This window comes from Ursus americanus, chromosome 3, assembly GCF_024610735.1.
Source record: "Ursus americanus isolate L20-20 chromosome 3, mUrsAme1.1.p, whole genome shotgun sequence".
Taxonomy (NCBI): Eukaryota; Metazoa; Chordata; class Mammalia; order Carnivora; family Ursidae; genus Ursus; species Ursus americanus.
The window spans coordinates 22,958,237-22,981,593 of NC_142129.1; the positions used below are offsets into that span (position 1 = coordinate 22,958,237).

The 23,357-nt window shown below is 38.8% G+C and overlaps 1 protein-coding gene across 1 annotated transcript in view; it reads left to right on the plus strand.

Annotated features, from left to right (window-relative positions):
* Positions 1-23,357, plus strand: part of TNPO3 (transportin 3) — an 81,994-nt gene that overhangs the window by 51,593 nt on the left and 7,044 nt on the right. The window contains 10 exon segments of the mRNA XM_045792680.2: positions 2,525-2,716; positions 5,584-5,675; positions 6,552-6,628; positions 8,349-8,409; positions 9,305-9,445; positions 13,164-13,280; positions 14,509-14,603; positions 16,154-16,310; positions 17,677-17,844; positions 21,478-21,590. Of these exon segments, the coding sequence (XP_045648636.2) occupies positions 2,525-2,716; positions 5,584-5,675; positions 6,552-6,628; positions 8,349-8,409; positions 9,305-9,445; positions 13,164-13,280; positions 14,509-14,603; positions 16,154-16,310; positions 17,677-17,844; positions 21,478-21,590 (1,213 nt within the window).

Below are 23,357 nucleotides of genomic sequence, written 5' to 3' on the forward strand. Positions count from 1 at the left end.
CTTTGCTCTTGTTCTCTATTTTTATTGGTAGGTAGAATGTTTCTAGACTCTGAGAATAAATACTGGATTATGACTTATTGCTTAGTTTACACATTATAAACTTATCAGCCTTTGGAGAAGGGATCTTTGAAAGGTTAGGTCTCTAGATAGGGAAACAGTTTGCTTCTAGTAGTCTGCTTTGGCATGAACATTTCTGTTAGTCTTTGGCACATGCTTGAGCTGGTCAGACTCCCTGTAGTTCTAACTTAGATGCTATTAGTAGTCTAAAGCAGAGGAAAGGGTTTTTTCAGTGTTAAATACATGCTCTTTTTAAAAACCAAGAGTTATCATTTGAAACAAAATTAGTACAAATTAAAATGAAGAATATTGAATTATATAACCTCTGGATGCCCTTATTGGCTTGAAAAAATAAAGATTATAGAAAGTAACTTTAGAATGAAAAGTAAAGTTAGCAGTCATTTCTTTTACCCCTCTCATTTGCAGATAAACAAATCCAAAGAGACAAATAATTCTATATTAAGCCCTCCTGATACTCAGGAGTGATATATTCTGAGAATTTTAAGAACACCCCCAAACTTGTGAATATATAATCGTTAATTATATATTAATTTTGATGTATTTCCTGTGCTTATATTACCATCTTTTTTTTTTTAATTCCAGTATAGTTAACATACAGTGTCATATTAGTCTCAGGTGTACAATATAGTGATTCGGTAGTTCTGTGCATTACTCGGTGCCCATCAAGATCAGTGTACTCTTAATCCCCTTCACCTAGTTCACCCATCCTCCTCACCCACCGCACCTCTGGTAACCATCAGTTTGCTTTTTATAGTTAAGAATCTGTTTTTTTGGTTGTCTCTTTTTCCCTTTGTTTTGTTTCTTAAATTCCAATATATGAGTGAAATCATATGGTATTTCTCTTTCACTTATTTCACTTAGCATTATACTTTCTAGATCCATCCATGTTGTTGGAGATGGCAAAATTTCGTTCTTTTTTATGGCTGAGTAATATTTTTCTGTGTGTGTGCATGTGTGTGTGTGTGTGTGTGTGTGTGTGTGTGTGTGTGTACACACACCCCTTCTTTATCCATGCATCTTTCCATGGACATTGGGGTTGCTTCCATAATTTGACTATTGTAAATAATGTTGCATTAAACGTAGGGGTGCGTGTATCTTTTTGAATTAGTGTTTTTGTATTGAGTAAATACCCAATAGTGAAATAACTGGATTATACATTCATTACTACCTTTCAGCTTGATTTTATTTTACATACGATCTTTTTGATTGTTTGAAACTCTTGCTTAAAAAAGTTTTTTTTTTCTTATTTCTGTATGTAAAGCATATGATAGACATGTTCACATTACAGCTGAGACACTTTCAAGTTTAACATACCACTTACAATTGTTTTCAAAATACTTATTTTCTAATTCTTAGATTCTTCACTTCTGTTATCTGTCTCAACATTTGGCTTTCTTTTCTGAATGATTTTTCCACAAGAAACTAAAGTAGGTTGGTTGGTTTGTTTGTGAAGCGTTATCATTCAGTACCACTGTGCAGTTTCTCATTTAAATGTGTGCTTCAGCAATAAGACAAATTGCTACATGTTTGTACTTACTTTAGAATAGTTAATAAATACTCCATTCGAGAACCACAGAAGCCTACAGCGTTGTAGTTCCCTGTACTTTATACTTAGCTCTTCTGATTCCTAGGCTTACAAGTTTTAGGCTCCTTTTGTGGAGGGGGCCAGGGATTCATGCTGGTTGGTGCATCATATCGGTCATTAGACTGGAAATGGAGATAACGTTTTAATGTGCTTTATGACATTATCCTTTTGATTTCTTCTTTTATGGTTTGGTATGAGGTTACTTTGACGTACTTATAAGGTGCTCTTTAATCATATGTGATTTTTCCGTAGAAAATCATTCTGGTTTTTATAAAGTAAGGAAAAAGATAAGTAGAATTGCTTTATAGAAATTCACCTTTATGGTCAGTTTCTTTGGAACACTTATATTTGCTGCAAAGTAAAACATACTTTTGCTAGAAGTACTAAAAAATCTGCATGTTTTTAAGGCCTTTTCTAACTATAAAGAAGCAAGTATAAAAGTGTCCACTTTTAGATAACTGCCATTGTCCTGATTAACGTAGGCTGTTTTTACATAGTGACTCATCTCTGAGTATAAATAATGGTAGCTCTCTGAGCTTTATGTTCTTTCTTATATTACCTTGTTCTTAATCCTTGGATGGTTTTATCCACCAGTGGTTTTCAAACTGTACTGTGTGAAGGCCTAGCCATGAGGAAAGAAATAGAAGGTGAATAGATAGGACCCAGGGCTCCCTGACACTATGTCCGTGAGATCAGCTCCTTTTTTATGTTTTATATATTGGGGTTTGAACACATTTCATTTTTTTTAATGGTTCCTTTGCTTAAAAGGGGGAGCAGGGATATAAACCTGTGTTCTAAGAAACTAGACGTTTTCCTTGAGTTTCAAATATGTAATCTCTACTGTGTGGTTTCTCTCCTTAGACCCTGTGTTGGGCTATTTGATGAAGGGCCTGTGTGAAAAGCCTCTGGCTTCTGCTGCAGCCAAAGCCATTCATAACATTTGCTCTGTCTGCCGAGATCACATGGCTCAGCACTTTAATGGACTCCTGGAGATTGCCCGTTCCCTTGATTCCTTCATGTTGTCTCCAGAAGCTGCTGTGGGCTTGCTAAAAGGTATTTACTTCAGATGTTAACCAGTAACATCTCTAAGCCACTTCTGGGGGATTATCTTATACTCAGATCCCAGTTTTTCAGTTGCAGTGTACTTAGTGATGGAGAAAGTTGGCCGTTCCACTCAGGAGGGTGTTGATTATATATACATGCATTCTTTTCTTAGAATATTTTAAGGCTATATAACTAATTCAAACTGCTTACAGTGTGTATAGCACAGACCTAAATTTTGGGGTGGCGTTGACACATTTGAACTAAACATAGTTCCTTTTTGAGTTGGGGGAAGACTAAACAGGGAGACCAAATACCATACCAAAGTGGTAGGTGGAAATTTAAAGGTAGTATGTGTGGATCAGTCCTGTCAGTAGAAACTTGGACTCTTAGTGGTCTTTAATCATTGTGGACCAGCTTTACACTCAGTGATTGCCTATCCTGAGGCAAGCAGCCAGAGTGGTGACGAAGTTCAGAGGAAGAAGAACTAGAGATATTAAGGCTAGGAAAAAAGAAGAGACTTGAAGCATGATGGCTATTTTTAAATACTGGAAACATTATCTTATAAAAGTGGGGACAGATTTATTTGATGAGTAGTAGTCAGTTATTGAGATGTACTGGCTCTTAGAAAGAAAACACTTTCTGGGGCGCCTGGGTGGCGCAGTCGTTAAGCATCTGCCTTCGGCTCAGGGCGTGATCCTCGCGTTATGGGATCGAGCCCCACATCAGGCTCCTCCACGATGAGCCTGCTTCTTCCTCTCCCACTCCCCCTGCTTGTGTTCCCTCTCTCGCTGGCTGTCTCTATCTCTATCAAATAAATAAAATAAAATCTTTAAAAAAAAAAGAAAGAAAACACTTTCTAAGTAAACTCTGAGAACAGAATGGGGTACCCTGTGAGGTAATGAAATCCTTACAGCTGGTAGTTAGAGGGGATTGAGGATCTACCAAATAAAAGATTGGGTAATATAACCTGTCTGGCATCATTTAAGCCTCTGTGAGTAGCAAACCATTTAGTCTTGGCTAGATTGGATGACCTTGTGTGGGAACTAGCTGTTCTTTCCTATATCAATGACCAGGTTCCTTTCCAGCCAATGTATTTGCATTTTCCAAGACAGATTTTCTTTTTGTGGCATGGACTTTGTTGTTTCCATTCACAGGCATAGATAATAAGGCGTTGAATCAGAGTCAAATATTCTTACTGCTTTACTACTGCTAGTGGTTATTTCTGCCAACTTGTAATTTTCTAGTGAAATTTAACCTTGATACTGATGTGAGGTCTAACCTGTAGTACGATATGGCATCTCAGTTATCTGTGATATCTTCTCAATAAAGATATCTTTTTATTTTTTAATTTTTTTTTAAGATGTAATTATGGGGCGCCTGAGTGGCTCAGTTGTTTAAGCGTCTGCCTTTGGCTCAGGTTGTGGTCCTAGGGTTCTGGGATTGAGCCCCACCTTGGGCTCCCTACTCAGCAGGGAACCTGCTTCTCCCTTTTCCTCTGTTCCCTGCTTCTGCTCTCTGTTTCACACCTCTCTCTATATATGTCAAATAAATAAAATCTTTAAAAAAAAAAAAAAAGATGTATTTTGAGAGAGAGCACGTGAGCAGGGGGAGGGGAGAGGGAGAGGGAGAGAGAATCCCAAGTAGACTCCTTGCTGAGCAGAGAGCCCAAATTGGGGCTCCATCCCACAACCCTGAGATCATGACCTGAGCTAAAATCAAGAGTCAGCCTCTTACCCAACTGAACCATCCAGGTGCCCCATAAATACATCTTTAAAAAAAAATTTTTTTTTTAAATAAGTTTTAGTAGCATTCTTCTCTGTAGGAATGAATTAAAAGGTAAAAGCATATTTAAGTTAGATTCCCCCCCCTCCAGTTTTAAATACGTCTAACTCGCCCATGGCTTATAGACTACCAGGAAAAATCATTTAGTTTTTTAATTCACATTTGAAGACTTATGGATTGATTACTGTTCTGTTGAATGAAATTTTGGAAGATGAGAAAAATCATAGTCATGGAATTTTTTACTTTGGAAAGGACCTAGGCTAACATGTAATCCTTTGGCTCTGGGAGAGATGCTTCAGCTTTGGTGGGGATTATGACAAGAGGAAGGCTGAATGAAAAGGGTCTGGGCCTCCTACTCCCACTTTAAGCTAGCTACTTTTTTTTTTTAACCTATTTTATTGGAGTTCCAAGTTCAGATTTTATTTAATAAAAGGGTGGGGGAGGCTTTTGCAACTATTTAAAAAATGAAAGAAAGGCAAACTTAACTTATTCTTCTGTTCAAAGCACTCATTTTACAGATAAAGAAACTAAAGCCCAGAGATAATACCTTACCTAGCTCATAGATTCTTTTATGGTATAACTAGAATCAGATCTCTAATTTCAGTCCATTCTTACAAAAAAAAAAATTATGTGTCTGTTTCTCAGACTTCTCTGATGATAAGAATTGTCTGCGGCACTTACCAAAAATAAAGGCTCTCCTTGACCTGCTAGATCAGAATCTCTGGGAAGTTTGAGAACCTTTGTACTATGCTATATAAAAATAGCTTTGGCATTGGCTTTGTGAAGGAATTTTTTTAAAGTATTTGAAGAATTGGAAGGGGAGATGTATTTAAACATCTTTAAACCCATAGGCTGCTGAGGAGAGAGAATTTAATATTAACTTCAGTTATAAATGTTAGTGTGAAGGTCACTTTGTTGTCTAAGCTAAATAAAGAGAAACCAACCTAAATAACAAAATACTATAACTGAAAAAGCAGTGCTGATCTTTTTAAAGGAATGAAGCCAATCAGCCTCTTCTGTTAGTCAAATGATGGAGACCAATGAATTACCTCAGTTCAGCTTTTGTTTTATTTGTATTTTTCTTTGTCTTACAGGGACAGCACTTGTCCTAGCCAGGTTACCTTTGGATAAGATTACTGAATGCCTTAGTGAACTATGTTCTGTTCAGGTTATGGCATTGAAAAAGGTAAGTCCAATTAAAAAAGGGGTTTAGTACATATATATATGATGTTTACATGTTGGAAAGGAAAAGAGAGAATTTACAGGTGATCTTTTATCTACCTAGACAAGCCAAGAGAATGAACTAAAAAGTTATTAAAAATAAGTCTATCAAAGGAGCTGCATACATGGAATAAATATTCTAAAATCAGTAAATTTTCGCTATCAGTAATACAATTTAGAAGATATAATGGGGAAAATACCATTCAAGTTAGGAACCAAAAACCATAATCTACCAAGTTTCCTTCAAGAATATTGTAAAGATGTCAGCTCCTCTCAAGTTACATTTATAGTACAATAATAGGAGAATTTGACATAATGATTCTAAAGTTTATCTCTAATGATATTCTGGTAGAAGCATTTAAGTAATTTTAGGAAAGAATAAGAGGCAGCTTGCTTTATCTCTTAAAATATATTATGAAGTCTTAGTCATTTTAAAGTGTTGTAATAAAAAAAAGAAAAATGTGTTGTAATAGTGAAATAAAGATACAGATTATATAATGTTAAATTTAATTGGATCTGTATTATATATAGTATATATAATATCTTGGTCATTATAAAAGTAAATGGGAAAAAAATTAAATAATACTGTTTTCCACTCCAGAGTGATCATTTAGTAAAATGTAGTAATATGCAGTCTTGGCCATGATGCAGTAAGATGAAGGAAAGTAATTTGACAATATGAATTTAAAAGTTTGCACCATTTGAGTAACTATCGGGACTGTCTTATAAGGAAAGAAGCAGAGATTGAGAGGGAGGTTGATGTATAAGGGTGTATGTTGCAGTGTTTGCTGTAGGTATGCATGTGTGACGACAGGGTATTGATACCTCTCTGTCTCTTCAGCTGTTGTCTCAGGAGCCCAGTAATGGCATATCCTCAGATCCCACTGTGTTCTTAGATCGCCTTGCAGTAATATTTAGGTAAGAAGGGAGACTGGTTGCCTGCCTTGGGATAACAGCTCAAATAAGACCATTATGTATTGAAGAAAGCAAGTGTTTTCCCCCCTAAACTTCCAGGTACCTCCTACATAATGTCTTCTGTTAGGAGACTGATAAGCCCATTATCTGAAATTTTGGTGCAAAGACAAATTCTAAGAATTTATTCTTGGTAGACCTTTGTCAAAAGATCCTCTAAAATGTGATTAATTTTTTTGGTCTCTAGATTGGTGATTATTAGACTTTAACATTCACCACAGCCACCTGGAGGGCTTATCAAAACAGAATCCTGGGTCCTATCCCCAGAGTGTCTGATTCAGTTGGATTTTGGGTAGGACCCAAGAATTTACGTTTCTAATAAGTTCCCAGGGGATGCTGTTGCTGCTGCTTGCTATTTCAAGGACCAGTTTTAGAACTATTGCTGTGTTTTGTAGGGGTACAAAAAAATAATGAAGCCTTGGGGCGCCTGGGTAGCGCAGTCGTTAAGCGTCTGCCTTCGGCTCAGGGCGTGATCCCGGCGTTATGGGATCAAGCCCCACATCAGGCTCCTCCGCTGGAAGCCTGCTTCTTCCTCTCCCACCCTCTGCTTGTGTTCCCTATCTGGCTGGCTGTCTCTCTGTCAAATAAATAAATAAAATCTTAAAAAAAAATAAATAAATAATGAAGCCTTTTCATTGATCAGGTGAAATTAATCCTTTTTTGAAGTCAGGAGGAGCCTGATGATTAAAAAAGCATTTAAGTGACAATGTTCAGAGAGTGCTCCTTACTGAGTTACATAATTTATAATTTGTCAGACCCATAGATATAACTGGAATATCAGAGTAGTTGTTGTGTAAAAGCCTGTGTGGAATAAGTTAAAACTGAGGTGTTTGAGCCTATGTGTTCTTGTCAACAGGTTTTTTTTTTTTTTAATTTGATGCAGTGCTTTTCTTATATAATTATGATAGCCCTGTTACATGACATTCTGAAAGCCCAGCCAACAGTCCTTATATAACAGTAAATGGAAGAAAATGTGCAATATATAGAAATCCCCCGATTTAAAGAAAGTGAGATTTTTATTAAGTTGCTCTTGAGCATATTGAAATTAAAGAATTTCTTTAAAGAGGTGGTAATCATACAGGATTTTTTTCCTGCTTTCTTTCAAATTAGTGGATTCTAGAACTAGACAAGTAATTGGATTTGACATATTGTGAGTGGGCGTATATTATATATCATTGGGTTCAGACTAGAACCATGAGAAACATCTTGGGTAGACTAGAATTCCTGAAGCTTTTGCCTTTTAATGCTAAGAGTGGAGCAGTACTTGGTTTTTCATAGTGGATTTAGACAACCTGGTTTTTAATTAATATTTTTTATTAATTTGCAAGAGTCTACATATTCTGGTTTTTAAAGAGAAAAAAATGAAAACGATTATCTTAGTGCTCCACAACCTGTGTAAACCGGAGTTAGATTGCGTTCGCATGTCCTACTGGAAGTGGCTTAAAGGTGGCAAAAAAAGGAGCCGGGGCAGGGGGATGGGGGATTTAAATTAGGTGCTTGTGTGTGTTTGACTGGAATAGAAGGAAAAGGTGTTGAGTCCTAAATAACTTTATTGTTTGGTATTCTTTATGTGGTGACAATGTTACTTAGTAAGCTATCAGGGTTGGGGCTGTGGCTCTTCAGTTAAATTGCTCTTTTACTATTTTGGGTTGTTGCCTTTCCCTAGACACACCAATCCCATTGTGGAAAATGGACAAACCCATCCGTGCCAAAAAGTCATACAGGAAGTAAGTGCCTAATGGATGCCTGTGGAACAAGGCTTTCTTCCTTTTTCCTTACAAGGCTGTGGGTAACTAAAGTGAGAAGGTATTGTCTTTTAGGTTCATAGGAAGATTGAATTCGTTGATACAGTTTAAATTTCAGTGCGTAGAAGTTCAAAATAGAACCATTCAAACAAATATTTTTTACTTCAGATTTGATAAGAAAACAGACTGTGGGGAAATGCACTTTGAGTGCATTTACTTCCAGAGAAGTAAAGAAAGATTATGTCTGAAGCCTGGAGTTGCTAGGAGGCCTGATTAATACTAGCAAAATTTTTTTTGACAGAGCCATGTATCCCTCATGGCTTTTGTTTCCCCATTGTAAACACACTTCTGCTATTTTCACTGAGGGTAACATGCGGATCAAAAGGCATGTTTTGAGAAATGCTTTTCAGACTTCAGGGGGGAAACACCAAGTATCCTTAAGTGTTTGACAGTATCGAATAATGCCATTTCATTAGCTTCTGCTCTTTTATTCAAAGTATTCCAACTCAGAACTGTCTTTAAACATCTGTTTATTCCTCTATAACTCATACTAATTCTTTTCATCCTAAATCAGGAATTCCAAAGTTTATCTTTCAGTGAAGTTAGACATTCTCTTCTTCCAGTTCTAAAGAGTCACTGTGCTTCTCCTAAGAAGTGGCTGTGTTTTAGTGATGGATAGCGTATTGAAACTGCACACTCACGTACACACACACGCATGCACTCACGCACACCAGATTCAGGCTACATGTTTTCCTACAAAGAAGGCTTTTTCCAAATTATTTGAAAACTAAATCAGATGTTACCAACTTGGGAGCATTTTTTTCAGCTCTTAGTTGTTCATTGTTTTCTTTCTTGTGCTCTTTGACTTTTGACTCAGATATGGCCAGTTTTATCTGAGACTCTAAATAAACACCGGGCTGATAATCGGATTGTAGAGCGTTGTTGCAGGTGCCTCCGCTTTGCTGTTCGCTGTGTAGGCAAAGGATCTGCAGCCTTGCTGCAGCCACTGGTTACACAGGTAAGTGCTTCCTGAGAGGGAGAATGTAAAGTGTACAGAATTTGAAGTAGGAGTCTTTATTCATTTCTTTTTTAAAGATTTTATTTATTTCGGCGGGGGGGGGGGGTGCGGGGAAGCACAAGCAGGGAGAGGGGCAGAGGGAGAGGGAGAGGGAGAAGCAGGCTGTCCACTGAGCAGGGAGCCCAACTGGGGGCTCGATCCCAGGGCCCTGAGATTATGACCTGAGCTGAAGGCAGACACTTAACATACTGAACCACCTGAAATATAGGCACCCCTGAAATATAGGAGTCTTTAGAAAAAAAACTTTGCTCATGAAATGAAACACTTTTGTGTTTATTAAATACAAACTCCAAAATATTTGAAAAGATAAGTAGTGCCTGTGGTATGTTGTCTCTGAGGGAAAATGCCTGTAATCTATTCTGCATAGTGATAGTCTAAATAGTGACACATTCCACTGTGAAATTAAGAAGAGAATGACTTTAACACTCAGCTCTCATATACCAGTGCTAAGCATTTTTATACTAATTTTTCTTTTTAAAATGTGTCTCATCAAATTTTGCTGCTTCTTAGCCCAAAGGAATGTTTTTCTATCTCGACCACAGTTGGTCACATAAGTCTGTTAATTTGTCAAGAAATGTTTGACTCTCTTATAATCACCAAGATTGGTATGGAATTATGATGGTGTGACTCAATGTGCAAGGTTCTCTAAGATCACATTCACATCAAGAACTATTCTATATAAGATGCCTATAACTAGTGACTTAGATCACTAAGTGATTTGATGTTAACCTTAACAGCAAAGCCAGGACTAGATTGAAGCAAGGCAAAGTGTCAGCCTTCACATTTGCAGGACTTGGAGTCAGTGTCTTAAGTTTTGCATCCATGCATTGAGGGGAAAATGCACAGCTCCAGGCTGGGCCACACCCACCCAGCCTGAAGTGACCTTTTCCTACCTGGGCAGTGTATCCGTGGTGTAGATTTTAAGGAGGCAGACCCTCTGAGTTGCTGCCCCTGACAGTGAGTGCCCACTTAAATTCTGCTTCCTAGGTGCCTTATCCTTTTTTTTTTTTTTTAAGTAACTTCTATACCTAGCATGGGGCTCAAACTCATAAACCTGAGATGAAGAGTTGTGTGCTCCACTGACTGAGCCAGCCAGGTTTTTGGGGGTTTTTTTGTTTATTATTTTTTTTAATTTGTTTATTTGTCAGAGAGAGAGCACAAGCAGGGGGAGCAGCAGGCAGAGGGAGAAGCAGGCTCTCTGCTGAGCAAGGAGCCCGATGCGGGGCTCAATCCCACGACCCTGGGATCATGACCTGAGCTGAAGGCAGACGCTTAAGTGAATGAGCCACCCAGGCCTTCCCCCCCACCCCGGCTTTTTAAATATAGAATTTGTATAATATATTTCTTCTCATTTGCATATTTTACCCACAACTTAACATCCTTTTTACAAGCTGAACTCACTTAGCTTGATATAATCTAAATTCTTCTTTCAAACAAATAATAAAAATTCAAAATCCTAAACCCATAAGAAAACAAATTAAAGGGGCGCCTGGGTGGCTCAGTCGTTGAGCGTCTGCCTTCGGCTCAGCACATGATCCCGGCGTTCTGGGATCGGGCCCCACGTCAGGCTCCTCCGCTGGGAGCCTGCTTCTTCCTCTCCCACTCCCCCTGCTTGTGTTCCCTCTCTTTGCTGACTGTCTCTATCTCTGTCAAATAAATAAATAAAATGTTAAAAAAAAAAAAAAACAAATTTTAAAAAATGATGAAAATAAGTCACCCCTCCCATTAGGAGCAGTGTCCATTTGTACAATATATAGTAGGGTTTGGGTCAGAATCTCTTTATGAATCAGGCACATGTTTTCACGACACCTTTATTCTTGCCAGTATTAGCTCCTTCCTGGCAACTCTGCGTCCGAGAAGGATCAAAGGGAGGCTGGTCTTGGAGGCGTTGGTTCCTTGGTGGCAACTGAGAGCCGAGGCGGGTGGGATGCAGGGCAGCTGGGCCAGTGGGGCGAGCGGGGGAGAGGAACAGCTGTGTGCAAAGCAGAACCTGGGCTCGCTCTGTGCAAAGTGGTCAGAGAGACCAGAACAGCCAGGGCGAGGACAGACAGCAGTGAGCAGAAGCTTGTGTTTTATTTACAGTTTGGCCTCCCAAGGATGGAGAGCAAAGTTGGTGGTGACTTCCCCCAGAGGTGTGACCCTGCCCTGCCTGTCTATCCTGGGCACCTCATTCTTAAGGAGGAACTCACCCTCAAGTAGGGTCATGCTAGTGCAGTATCAGTTGGCATATGCACAGCCCTGCCTCCTTTATATTGTGAATTTGATTAAAGTTTACGTTTACTGTACCCTGAGGACACCATATGTTTGTACTGCATGTGTTTCCACCTTTGGTTATGTGTCCCCTTCAGTGTAATACATTCTGGGTCAAACATAACTTGATTTAATGCCCCTTTGGTGTTAGAGGATACCCTCATGACTTTGGTATTTTTTTTTATTCCTGCTAATTTAAGTATGTGGCCCAACCCAGTTGAATAGCACCTTGTATAGGAAATGTGTTCTAAGGTCAGTATATGTGAAAAAATGAAAAGTATTTTTTAAAATCCAAAAATCGCAAGTCAGCAAACTAGAACCAATGGGCCTATTACCTAGTTTTGTAAATGTAGTTTTACTAAGAGGTTGCCATGCTTATTCATTTAAGTATTGTATATTGGCCATTTGCTAAGATGGCAAAGTTGAATAGACAGGTCGTATGGCCAGTAAAGCCTAGAATTTTTTACTGTCTGGTTCTTTAAGAAAACGTTCACCAGCTTAAATCATTCATTAAGTAGAGCATATAGTTTTGAGTATACAACACCGAATAGATTTGTAGCTCCCATCACGTGCCCATTCCATGGTATATGTTAATAATGAAGAGTCAGTCACTTTGTCTTTCAGCCCCCACCACACTCATTGAATTGAATTTATATAATGAAATCGGTACACTCGGTTAAGCATCCAATTCTTGATTTCAGCTCAGGTCTTGCTCTCAGGGTCGTGACTTCAGGCCCTACATTTGAAAGAAAAAAAAAATCAATACATGTGATGGCATTTTAAATAGATGAATGTACAGATGCCTCTTAATTTTTGGAGGAGAGTAGGGGAAAAATCCTAAATAAATCATTTAATTCAAATATGTATATTAACATTTTTATTCTCTCGAGATCCAGTATCTTGATTAGAAATGCTGTTTTTTACTTAAAAGTTTAAATAGAGAGGTTTAGAAGCAACTCAAAATTTAAACAGTGCTTTCACAGTCTCTTTCAGGATAAGGGTATTTGGTATTTTTAGCCCTGCTATAGCTATATATGCTTTTTTTTTTTTAAGAGTTAATCTTTAATGCAAATAAGAACAACCTTTAGGTATTAGGATTTATGCTAGGATTTTGCAAATAGCTTGGCTGATAGCATCCTAATGGCTTCCAGCTTGAAGTATTATATAGCTCTCTTACAGTATTGTTTTGAAAAGATAAAAGGTCAAAGGCTTGAAAGGACTCTAGAGAGTGTACTTGAAAATTGTTGAAGAATTGAGCCCTGTGTTTCAAAAAATGTTGCCAACACGCTTTACTGTATTGTCTTAAAGAGAAGAAACCAGCCCTTCAGAATTTCTTCCTCCAGACAGTTTACTAAGTTGATACTTTGTGGGGGGTAAAGAATCGAACACCTGGTTTCTCCCTTGACAGATGGTGAATGTGTACCACGTACATCAGCATTCCTGTTTCCTGTACCTTGGCAGTATCCTTGTGGATGAATATGGCATGGAAGAGGGCTGTCGGCAGGGACTACTAGACATGCTCCAGGTCTGTTTTCCCTGGGGAGTATGTTGGAGGCACTAAAGGCCTTAGCAGTTTATTCTTCACCATGTTTTGAATTCTCTTGCTTCTCTGTTTATCCTCCAGGCATGTTGATTTCCTATAATAGTAGAAACTTGCTAGTTGTTCTCTGGACAGACATGTCTGGGAAAGTGAGAGAGAGATTGACCATATGAATGTAAGGATTGTTACAGTTATTACTGCCAAATTTATGCTCTGTAGAGATAATGGTTTTTTGAGAGGTGAACGGAACAAATGGATGTAAAACAAAAGATCTCTAAGCTCAAGCATGATTCTATTTTTAGTTTCTTGCCTGGAACAACCAGTGAACTAGCGCACTTACTAGCAGGGATGGTCTTAGGGTAAATAGCGGGCATTGGAAAAGGCTCCTGATACACTGCTTTTTTCCCCTCCTAGTCGTAGGAGGAAAGTAGATGAGAGAGTTTATGATATTCCTTTTCATAAGATGTCTTTACCTTTAAAACTGACATTTCATGGGACACCTGGGTGGCTCAGTCAGTTAAGTGTCCGACTCTTGATTTTGGCTCAGGCCAGGATCTCAGGGTTGTGAGATCGAGTCCCACATCAGGCTCTGCGCTAGGCGTGGAGCCTGCTTAAGATTCTCTCCCCCCCCCCCCGCCCACTCACGCTCACTCGGAAATAAAATAAATTTGACATATTATTATTAAAACTTAAAAACTTCATCTGCTCCTTTAGTGGGCTTGACCATATCTAGTACATAAGCAGTCTTGCAGAAACTTCTCAAACTTTCTTTTCTGAGAAAGAGAGAGAGCGAGCTGTGGGGGAAACGTGGGAAGATGGAGACAGAGAATCTTAAGCAGGCTCCAGACACAGGGCTCACTCTCATTTCCCTGAGATCATGACCTGAGCCGAAATCAAGAGTTGGACGCTTAACTGAGCCACCTAGGCATCCCCAGAAACTTCTAAAACTTTGAGATGACATCTGTCCAGTTGCATCAACTAAAATCTATACCCTCAACCCTTTCTGAAATGTGGACTTCATATGTGAAAACTGTATCAATTGAGAAAGATTTCTCTCTTCCTTTTCTTGATCTGATTCTCATCATAGTCTTTTTCTTTTCCCATCTGTGCTTCCCCCACTTTGTTCTTTTTGTATATGTTGTGATATTTAGCAAGTCTGAATGCTGTTGGATTTGTATGCTAGCGTTTATTTAAAATCACTATTCTGTTTTAGGCACTGTGCATCCCTACCTTTCAGCTGCTGGAACAGCAGAATGGGCTCCAGAATCACCCTGACACTGTGGATGACCTGTTCAGGCTGGCCACCAGGTCAGTCCTTCTGAAGAGCAACCTTTTCTTTCATTGCTTATCCCCATCACTGCTTCGTCTTGTCATGTAACACTTGACTGTTTGCTTCTCTATAAAAGGAGGTTCGTGGAATATAGGTAGGTTAATGATCCATAGCCCACAGTTAAATTGTCAACTGGAGTAGCCCTGTCAGTGAGGAAGAGGAGTTGGATGGGAGCAGGGTAAAGCAGCCGGGTTTTCTGTCATGCACAAGACAGTTAAAACCAGCTTGTTAAAAACATGTGACTAGGGGCGCCTGGGTAGCGCAGTCGTTGGGCGTCTGCCTTCGGCTCAGGGCGTGATCCCAGCGTTCCAGGATCGAGTCCCACATCGGGCTCCTCCACTGGGAGCCTGCTTCTTCCTCTCCCACTCCCCTGCTGTGTTCCCTCTCCCGCTGGCTGTCTCTCACATAAAAAATAAAAAAAATCTTTAAAAAATTTTTTGACTAGAAAATCTCTAGAATCCCTTGTAGTTTTAACTTTCTGTCCTGCTCTGATGACATGTTGCACTTCAGCTTTTTCCTTTACAAAGCTTGGCATCCTTTAGATATGATCGTATCTCAGAGTAAAAAATTCTTAGGTTTTTAAGGTGCCTTAGAAGTTGTCTTGTTCTGCACTTCCTGGTTCTACCCCCAGCTTTCCACCCCAATTATTGCCTAAATTTCCTTTTACCAGTAATACTGACTATATTATTGCCAAACCTTTGAATTCCTTCTTTAGTCCCTGGCTAAGGAATTTGAACCAAATCAGTTAATGAACATAAAAGCATTTAAAAATTATGAAAAACACGTATATGTAATTATACATTTAATGTATATTTTATCACTTACAAATGCAAAGTAGCATTGACTGTTTCAGGATTGTCTATTGAACGCTTTTTTGGTTAGTTTTTGGACAAGTTAGAAACACTTTTGTTGTTGTTGATATGAGAACATTGGGTAGACTCTTTAGTCTCTGTTTTCCCAGTGTGTGTTCCTTGAAAAACTGATTCACAGAGATGCTGTTTGCACAAATAGCATTGTGAAGTAAATTTGGAAAATATTGTATCCTTTTGGTGGAGATTCTCCATGTATGTTAAAGGGTCTGAGAAATCTTATGGGACATTGAGTGGAAAGTTTAGAGAGTTCCCATATACCCCTGTTCCACCCCCCCCAAAAGCCCACGGCCTCCCTCACTATCAACATCTCCCACCAGAGTGGTCCGTTCGCTGGAGTTGATAAACCTATATTAATAGGTCATTATCACCCAAAGTCCATAGTTTACGTTAGGATTCACTCTTGGTGGTGTACCTTCTATGGATTTGGACAAATGTATAATGACATGTATCTACCATTATAATATCATACAGAATAGTTTTAATACTCTGAAATTCCATGTGTTCCCCTGTTCAGCCCTCCCTCACCCTCCAACTGCTAGCAACTACTGAACTTTTTACCATCTCCATCTGTAGTTCTGCCTTTTGCTCTGGCTGCTTGCAGAGCCTAATCCTGTCATTTATACGTAGACTCTCTTTCCACTATCTTTCCACACCAGGTTTATTCAGCGTAGCCCTGTTACCTTGCTGAGGAGCCAAGTGGTCATCCCTATCTTGCAGTGGGCCATTGCCTCTACTACCCTGGACCACCGGGATGCAAATTGCAGTGTCATGAGGTTCCTACGAGACCTTATTCATACAGGGGTAGCCAATGATGTAAGTATAAACATTGTACCTTTCTACTTTGCAGCCCATCACCTTTTTATATCTCTTCCTCATTTCTTAGGGGAAAACCAGATTCTCCTTATTTGATCTATATTGGTAGGTACATGCCATTCAGTAACCAAAGCATTAACTCTTAGATTTAAGACCACCTCTAGTAAGTGCCTGTAAGCTATATAAAACAGTCTGAAAGTATTTCTGCGCCCATGTTATTCGGGGTTTAGTAGAAGAGATAAACAGATACAGAGATTTAAGTAACAGTAGGAAGGCAGTATTTGATTGCCAGATGAGTGATAAAAGTCGTGACTGCTATGAGATCAGAGGAGGGAAAGCTCCTTGGTCAGAAGTGGGTTGGGGTTAATTTCTGGAAGAAGAGGGACCTCAGTGGGGCCATCAGATATAGGTAGAATTTGGATGGATTAGAGAGGGGAAAAGAGTCTTAACTGGGGTTAACTGGGGCGTAAATCATAGAGGAAGTCAGGATAGTACCAAGTATGTTAGACAATTAAGAGACCTGTTTGGCCGGAGTAGTAAAATGGTTCACAGAATTTTCAAAGTTAGATATGGCTCAATGTTGTGGAATAGAATTTAAGGTAATAGCGAACAGTGAAGAAATAAGCAACTACGTGAATGGACTAATTATTTAAGAAGTTTGGTCGTAAAAGGAGAAAGAAAAAGAAAACTAGATGTGAAAAAGCAGTTTGTAAGAAGTTATTTTTTTCAAGATGTTAGAAATATATGTATATTCGAGACTATAGAAAGGAAGAAAATAAGGGTTTTTTGATAGAAAAGATAAGGTATCTGATAGAAGTCTTTGTTTATTCAGTTGGTTTTAAAAAAGGAAGTAGGAACACTTTAAATTATTTTTCACAGAAAAATAATTAAAATTGCCACGTGCAACCTTCACTCATTATTCTCTTCTCCTTTCTAGTCATGAAAAATCTAAGGGTTACGGTTAATCTCAGCTGAAATCCATGCCCATTTCCTTGATACTAAACTCTTAATGTTTTCTTCCTCAGGACAGAACATTTTAGTGGAGTCTGTGAATCTAGCTGTTATGTATATTCCTTTTCCAGGAAGGAGGAATTATTAGAGTGGAGAGTTGAAATTAGAATTCATCTTTTGGGGGCGCCTGGGTGGCTCAGTCGTTAAGCGTCTGCCTTCGGCTCAGGGCGTGATCCCGGCGATCTGGGATCGAGCCCCACATCAGGCTCCTCCGCTAGGAGCCTGCTTCTTCCTCTCCCACTCCCCCTGCTTGTGTTCCCTCTCTCGCTGGCTGTCTCTATCTCTGTCAAATAAATAAAGAAAATCTTAAAAAAAAAAAAAAAAGAATTCATCTTTCGCTCTTGTTTCCTTATAGCACGAAGAAGACTTTGAATTACGGAAGGAACTGATTGGACAGGTGATGAACCAGCTCGGACAGCAGCTTGTTAGCCAGCTGCTCCACACATGCTGCTTTTGTCTCCCTCCCTACACCCTGCCCGATGTGGCTGAAGTGCTCTGGGAGATCATGCAGGTTGACAGACCGGTAAGATTGTTTTCATGAAGAACCCATTCGCACAGTCCTTAAACTTTGGTTCCTGGAGGCAGCCTATAACTTTGAAACCAGCTGTGTTGTATATCCATGGAACCTCATCTAGGCATATTGCTAAGTGTAATTATCGGATGAAGGGGCCTATAGAAGGCCAGTAATTCATTGTTAGGTTTTTGAAAGCATGTTCGTGTCACTGTCACAGGGTTTGTTTATCTAAAGTGAATACTAAGCATTGAATTGAGCTGTGTAGCTGGGCAGTGAGAAATTTGTTCGCTTGTGAGAGATGTGCATTTATCAGTTACATGGTGGTACAGGTTATTCAAGAAGTGCGTTCAGTCCAAGCTCCTTAGATAGCACTGTATGGTTTTCCTTGGTAATAAATCTAGCCAGAGCATTTGGGGATACAGAAGCAGAAAATAAGCTCACAGTACACACTTGGATTTCTCCTTTGGATTAATTTGCATCTTGTTTCAATTCTTGATCCAGGGCATTTATCACCTGAGCGTGGAAGTTTTTTTTAGGCTCTCCAGTAATGTCCAAGTAATTCCAGTGCTGGGCCACATGATCATAAATCAGGTTATGTGTACTGCATGAAAGTTTCGAGCATAGTGGTAAAGTATATATAGCTTATAGGTTATTTTTTAAATAGGATTTATAATTTTTAATATTAATATAAAAATAGTTTAGGAAGGCACACAGTTGGTTCTAGTTAAAGTGAGCTATCTTCCAGAACCACAGAAAAATCCAGATGCACAAGTTTATTGTAACTTTTAAGTCCATGTACATCTTAATGTTGTCTCTTGCTTTGTATCATTGATGACAGTTGTTAGCCTCAACTTCAGCAGTTTCACGAAACAGAGTACACCTTTACTGTTGGATTCTGATGTTACTGAGCCAAAAGTTCTGCCTTGGGTTTGTGTGTTCCTCTCCAAAATTCAGTGATTAGTTTATATTGTCTTAGTGAGCATATGCTTTACCTGATCTTTGGCTGAAGTGAAAGGTGGTCACATGTAGGCTTGATAAATTTCTAACATTTTCTTCAGGTTTATCTTCCAAAACAGCCTCATGAACTTTTTTTTTTAAAAGATGTATTTGAGAGAGAGAGAGAGAGAGAGGGCACAAATAGGAGGGCAGAGGGAGAGGGAGAGAGAATTCTCAAGCAGACTCTGAGCTGAGGGCAGAGCCCAACACGGGCTTGATCTCACGACCTGAGCCCAACCAAGAGTTGGACACTTAACAAAGTGTGCCGCCCAGGCGCCCCTAATTCTTAGATGTCAAACTCGCGAGGCTCCTATGTGGCTTTGGTTTCATCAGGTAGCTCTGCGGTTGTTCCATGTAAGCTCAAGTGCTTCAGGAATGACTAGCATCTACAGTTCCTGTTGCTAGTTGTTCAGCATGTTCTGTTTCAGTCTGATACGGCTATATTTCTGTGTTTTCCTAAGGAAAGTACTCCATGAACCCCTCAGTGCCAACACGTTTAATTACAAAAGTCCTTGACATGAGAAATTAAATTTCCATACTGTTACTTTTTACAAACATACCTGGTTCCCAGGTAATAGAAAATGTATGTTAATTTAACTTTATAAAAACATTTGTGGGGCACCTGGGTAACTTGGTCAGTTAAGCAGCTGCCTTCGGCTCAGGTCATGATCTCAGGGTCTTGAGATCGAGTCCTGTGTGGGGCTCCCTGCTCGGCGGGGAGTTTGCTTCTCCGTCTGACCTTTCCCCCTGCTTGTTCTCTCCCTTTCTCTCTTTCTCTCTCTCTCTCTCAAATAAATGGATAAAAAAAACTTCAAAAAAATGAATAAAAATTAAAACATTCTTGATTTGTAAACATATGGTTAAGTGCTAACAGAGGAGGAAAATTAGAACAGCAAGTTGAGGCAGGAACAGAAACCAGATAGCCATGGGCTCATAAGAGTTTGCTATATAGATAGATACCCACAGAATGGTGTCAAGCAATTTAAAGTGATTGTTTTCTGTAAACATCAGTTTACTACTGAGTTTTTGTAAAGGAACTCTTAACATAAATACAGTTGTCCGCACCCTGTAAACTGATTGAAATTCTAAGGATGTAAGCCCAAAGAAAATCTGCATTTTTCAGCACTTTCTCAATCACACCATTTTCAGAATTCAACAGGGATTTTTTAATAGAAGATGGCATATCAGCTTTGTTGCGTGATTTGAATATACTATTTAAACCCTTACCTTCGTTGTTGGATACACATCTGTGGCAAATTTATTCAGAGTTTTCATCCAGATTTCTCAGATTCCCTAATTCGAAGATGATGAGCCCCATTGTGTGCTAGCTGATTAGTTTTGCTTTTTGGTTTTCTTTCTTATTGTTCTTGTTCAGGGCTGTATTGTACTTAACTCATAGGCTGTTTTTGGATGCCAAAACTTCATCGGTTAAGGGTTCTTCCTGAATCTCTTGCCCCTCCTTGTTTGTCTTAGTGTAGAGTGTTGTCTTCCTTGGGGAAGACATTCCCCCCTTCCTTGGGGGCAACATTTGGAGAATTATGCAGTACTTCTTATGCATTTATAATGTAATATTTACTTTTGCTCTGGTTGGTTATCATGAATTAACATAATGGGGGAATATATAATGTGAAAAATTTTGTTACAAAAGGTTATGTCATTGCTGAAAACTATGACCAGAGTGTACACCCTACTTAAGAAAGGCATGGAAAGTTAGAGCTAACTCAAAGAACAGTTCAACTGAAAATAACCCAGAGGAAGTCTCTAGAATTTGATTTTTAGTTTGAAGAGGAAGGAAGGAAGGGGGGTAGGGGTAGACAGTTTTTGTACATATGAAAGGTATAAAGAGACTATGCTCAGATGTAAATAATATTCTTTTACAACATTTTTAAAAAGATTTATTTATTTATTTGAGAGTGAAAGTGTGTACAAGTGGGGGAGGCACAGAAGGGAGAGAGAGAGAATCCCAAGCAGACTCCCTGTTGAGCAGTGGATCCCACAACCCATCAGATCACAACCTGAACCGAAACCAAGAGTGGGACGCTCAACCCACTGAGCCACCCAGGCACCCCAGTAACATTCTTTTAAGTAGCAACCAGAGTGAGCAACAAAATTTTCTGACCCAAAGAAAGGCAGGTATCACAGAGGAGCTGACTGGTTATGACTGTTCTACTGAGAGTTGACCTTAAAATCCTTTAGACCCTGGATTCATATTATGTATGTATTCTTTGACATGTTTACTTAACTATAATTTTTGTCCTTGCTCTTTGTGGTACTGAACTTTTGCTGTAGGTTGCCTTCGATCTTTACACTCAAGAGTTTTCTGGCAGCTGTTTAATTTTTGAAATATTACGGAAGTTTAATGACAGAAACAGAACAATAGTCTCATTCCAAAAGAGACTTGGGCTTTCTGAAATGATGCCTGCTGTACCTTTGAAGGGAAGTCTAGGTTTGCCTTTGTAGACGATTCCAAACCCCAGAGGGTTGGAAGGCCTAAAGATAGTAGTGCTTTTGTTAATTCCTTTACTTACTTCCAAGTCTGGAAGAGCTGAGGCTGCTGAGAAAACCCTGCAGGTTTTGTTATTACTTGTAGGGTCCAGTTGAGGAAGTCCTGTCTCCTCTTAAAACTCTTACCGTCTCTCTGCACAGACTTTTTGTCGATGGTTAGAGAACTCCTTGAAAGGTTTGCCAAAGGAGACAACCGTGGGAGCCGTCACAGTGACACATAAACAACTTACAGATTTCCACAAACAAGTCACTAGGTGAGTGATGTGGGGGGTTTTTTGTTGTGTTTTTTTAATGAGAACAGAAATGGGTGTGCAGAAAAAATACGTCTTTGTTTCTTATGCCAGATTTACCCAGGAGTATGATTTTTGTGTACCTTTGTAAACTCACAGTTTAGTATCTGTTTAGCATTGAATTGCCCAAATCGACATTAGAAGCCAATCTGAGGGAAATACCCCCATGCTGTGTAGGTGGGCAGCAGTTGTACTGTACAAGTTTATTAACTGGTATAAGATCTTAATGGGTAAGTGGAAGTGTTATTTCTTCCAAAAGAAAAATGCATTCATCAGCGCACTACCCTTCACAAGATCTGTCTTTATCTTTCTGAAGTCCTCTGTTCTCAGCCGTATTCAGGGGTCAGGAACGCAGGTGCGAATAAGCGAAGCATTAGTTGTAAAACAGAGATGATGTAAACTGCAGTGAACTGGAAAATTTTCACTATATCTAAGGATCCTGAAATTCTAATTTCATGCAGGCCAAACAAAACACCTCTCTGAGATGCATTAGGCCCGTGAGCTGCTTGTTTACAGCTTAGTAAAATGTTAAGTATACGTGAGTATTTTTTTACTGTGAACATAGTAAACGTTTTAAGCGTCACTACGTAGTCTTTCTAATTACTGCTTTATAGCCAAAAAGGTGTTGCTTTATTTCCACACAGTGCCTCTATTAGTAGACATTTAGATTATTTTTTAGTATTACAGGTAATATTAAAGCTCTAGCCTTTTCCTTTTGACTGTTTTCCTTAAATTGCAATCACTGAGTCAAAGGTTATGAGATTTTTATGGCTTTTGATAGTGTTAATGATAGCAAATTAAAGTGTCTTTTGTTAACTGTGTACTACCTTGCCCTGATACACCTTTTTTTATAGATCTAGAATCTCTAGAATTTTGCCTACATGTTAAGCATTGGCTTATATTCATACAGTAGTGGAAATGATTTACAGGTCTGAGAATGAGTCTTGCAGTAAGGTTTGGTAATAATGAAAAAACACTGAAAATATTCTAATTGTTCATTAATAGAGAATGGTTAAATAATTAACAGAATATAAATAAATAGGCACTAAAAGAGAAGGAGCAAAAATATATGCATGTCATGACACAGAAATATATGTAAGGTATATTATAAAGGGAAAAAATAACAGTATCCTATAACCCAACTTGTACTGACAATTTCTTAAATTTCTAATCATGATAAAATACACATAGAATTGATCATTTTAACCATTCTCAAGTATACTGTTCAGTAGTGTTAAGTACATTTACATTGTTGTGCAATCAATTTCCAGAATTTTGTTCATCTTATAAAACTGAAACTATACCCATAAAACAGCAGCTCCCCCTTCTCCCATTCCCCAGCCCCCAGCAACCACCACTCTACTTTCTGTTTATGACTTGGCTACTCTAGGCACCTCATACAAGTGAAATCATACAGTATTTGTCCTTTTGTGACTCATTGTAATGTTCTCAAGTTTCATCCATGTTGTAGCATTTGTCAGAATTTCCTTCCTTTTTAAGGCTTGGATAACATTCCATTTTTTGTATATACTACATTTTATTCATTCATCTATCGGTGGACATTTGGATTGCTTCTACCTCTTGGCTATTGTAAATAATGCTGCTGTGAACATGGGTGTACAAATATCTCTTCAAGACCCTGCTTTCAGGGTGCCTGGGTGGCTCAGTCAGTTAAGTGTCCCAACTCTTGATTTCTAGTCAGGTCATGATCTCAAGGTTGTGAGGTTGGGT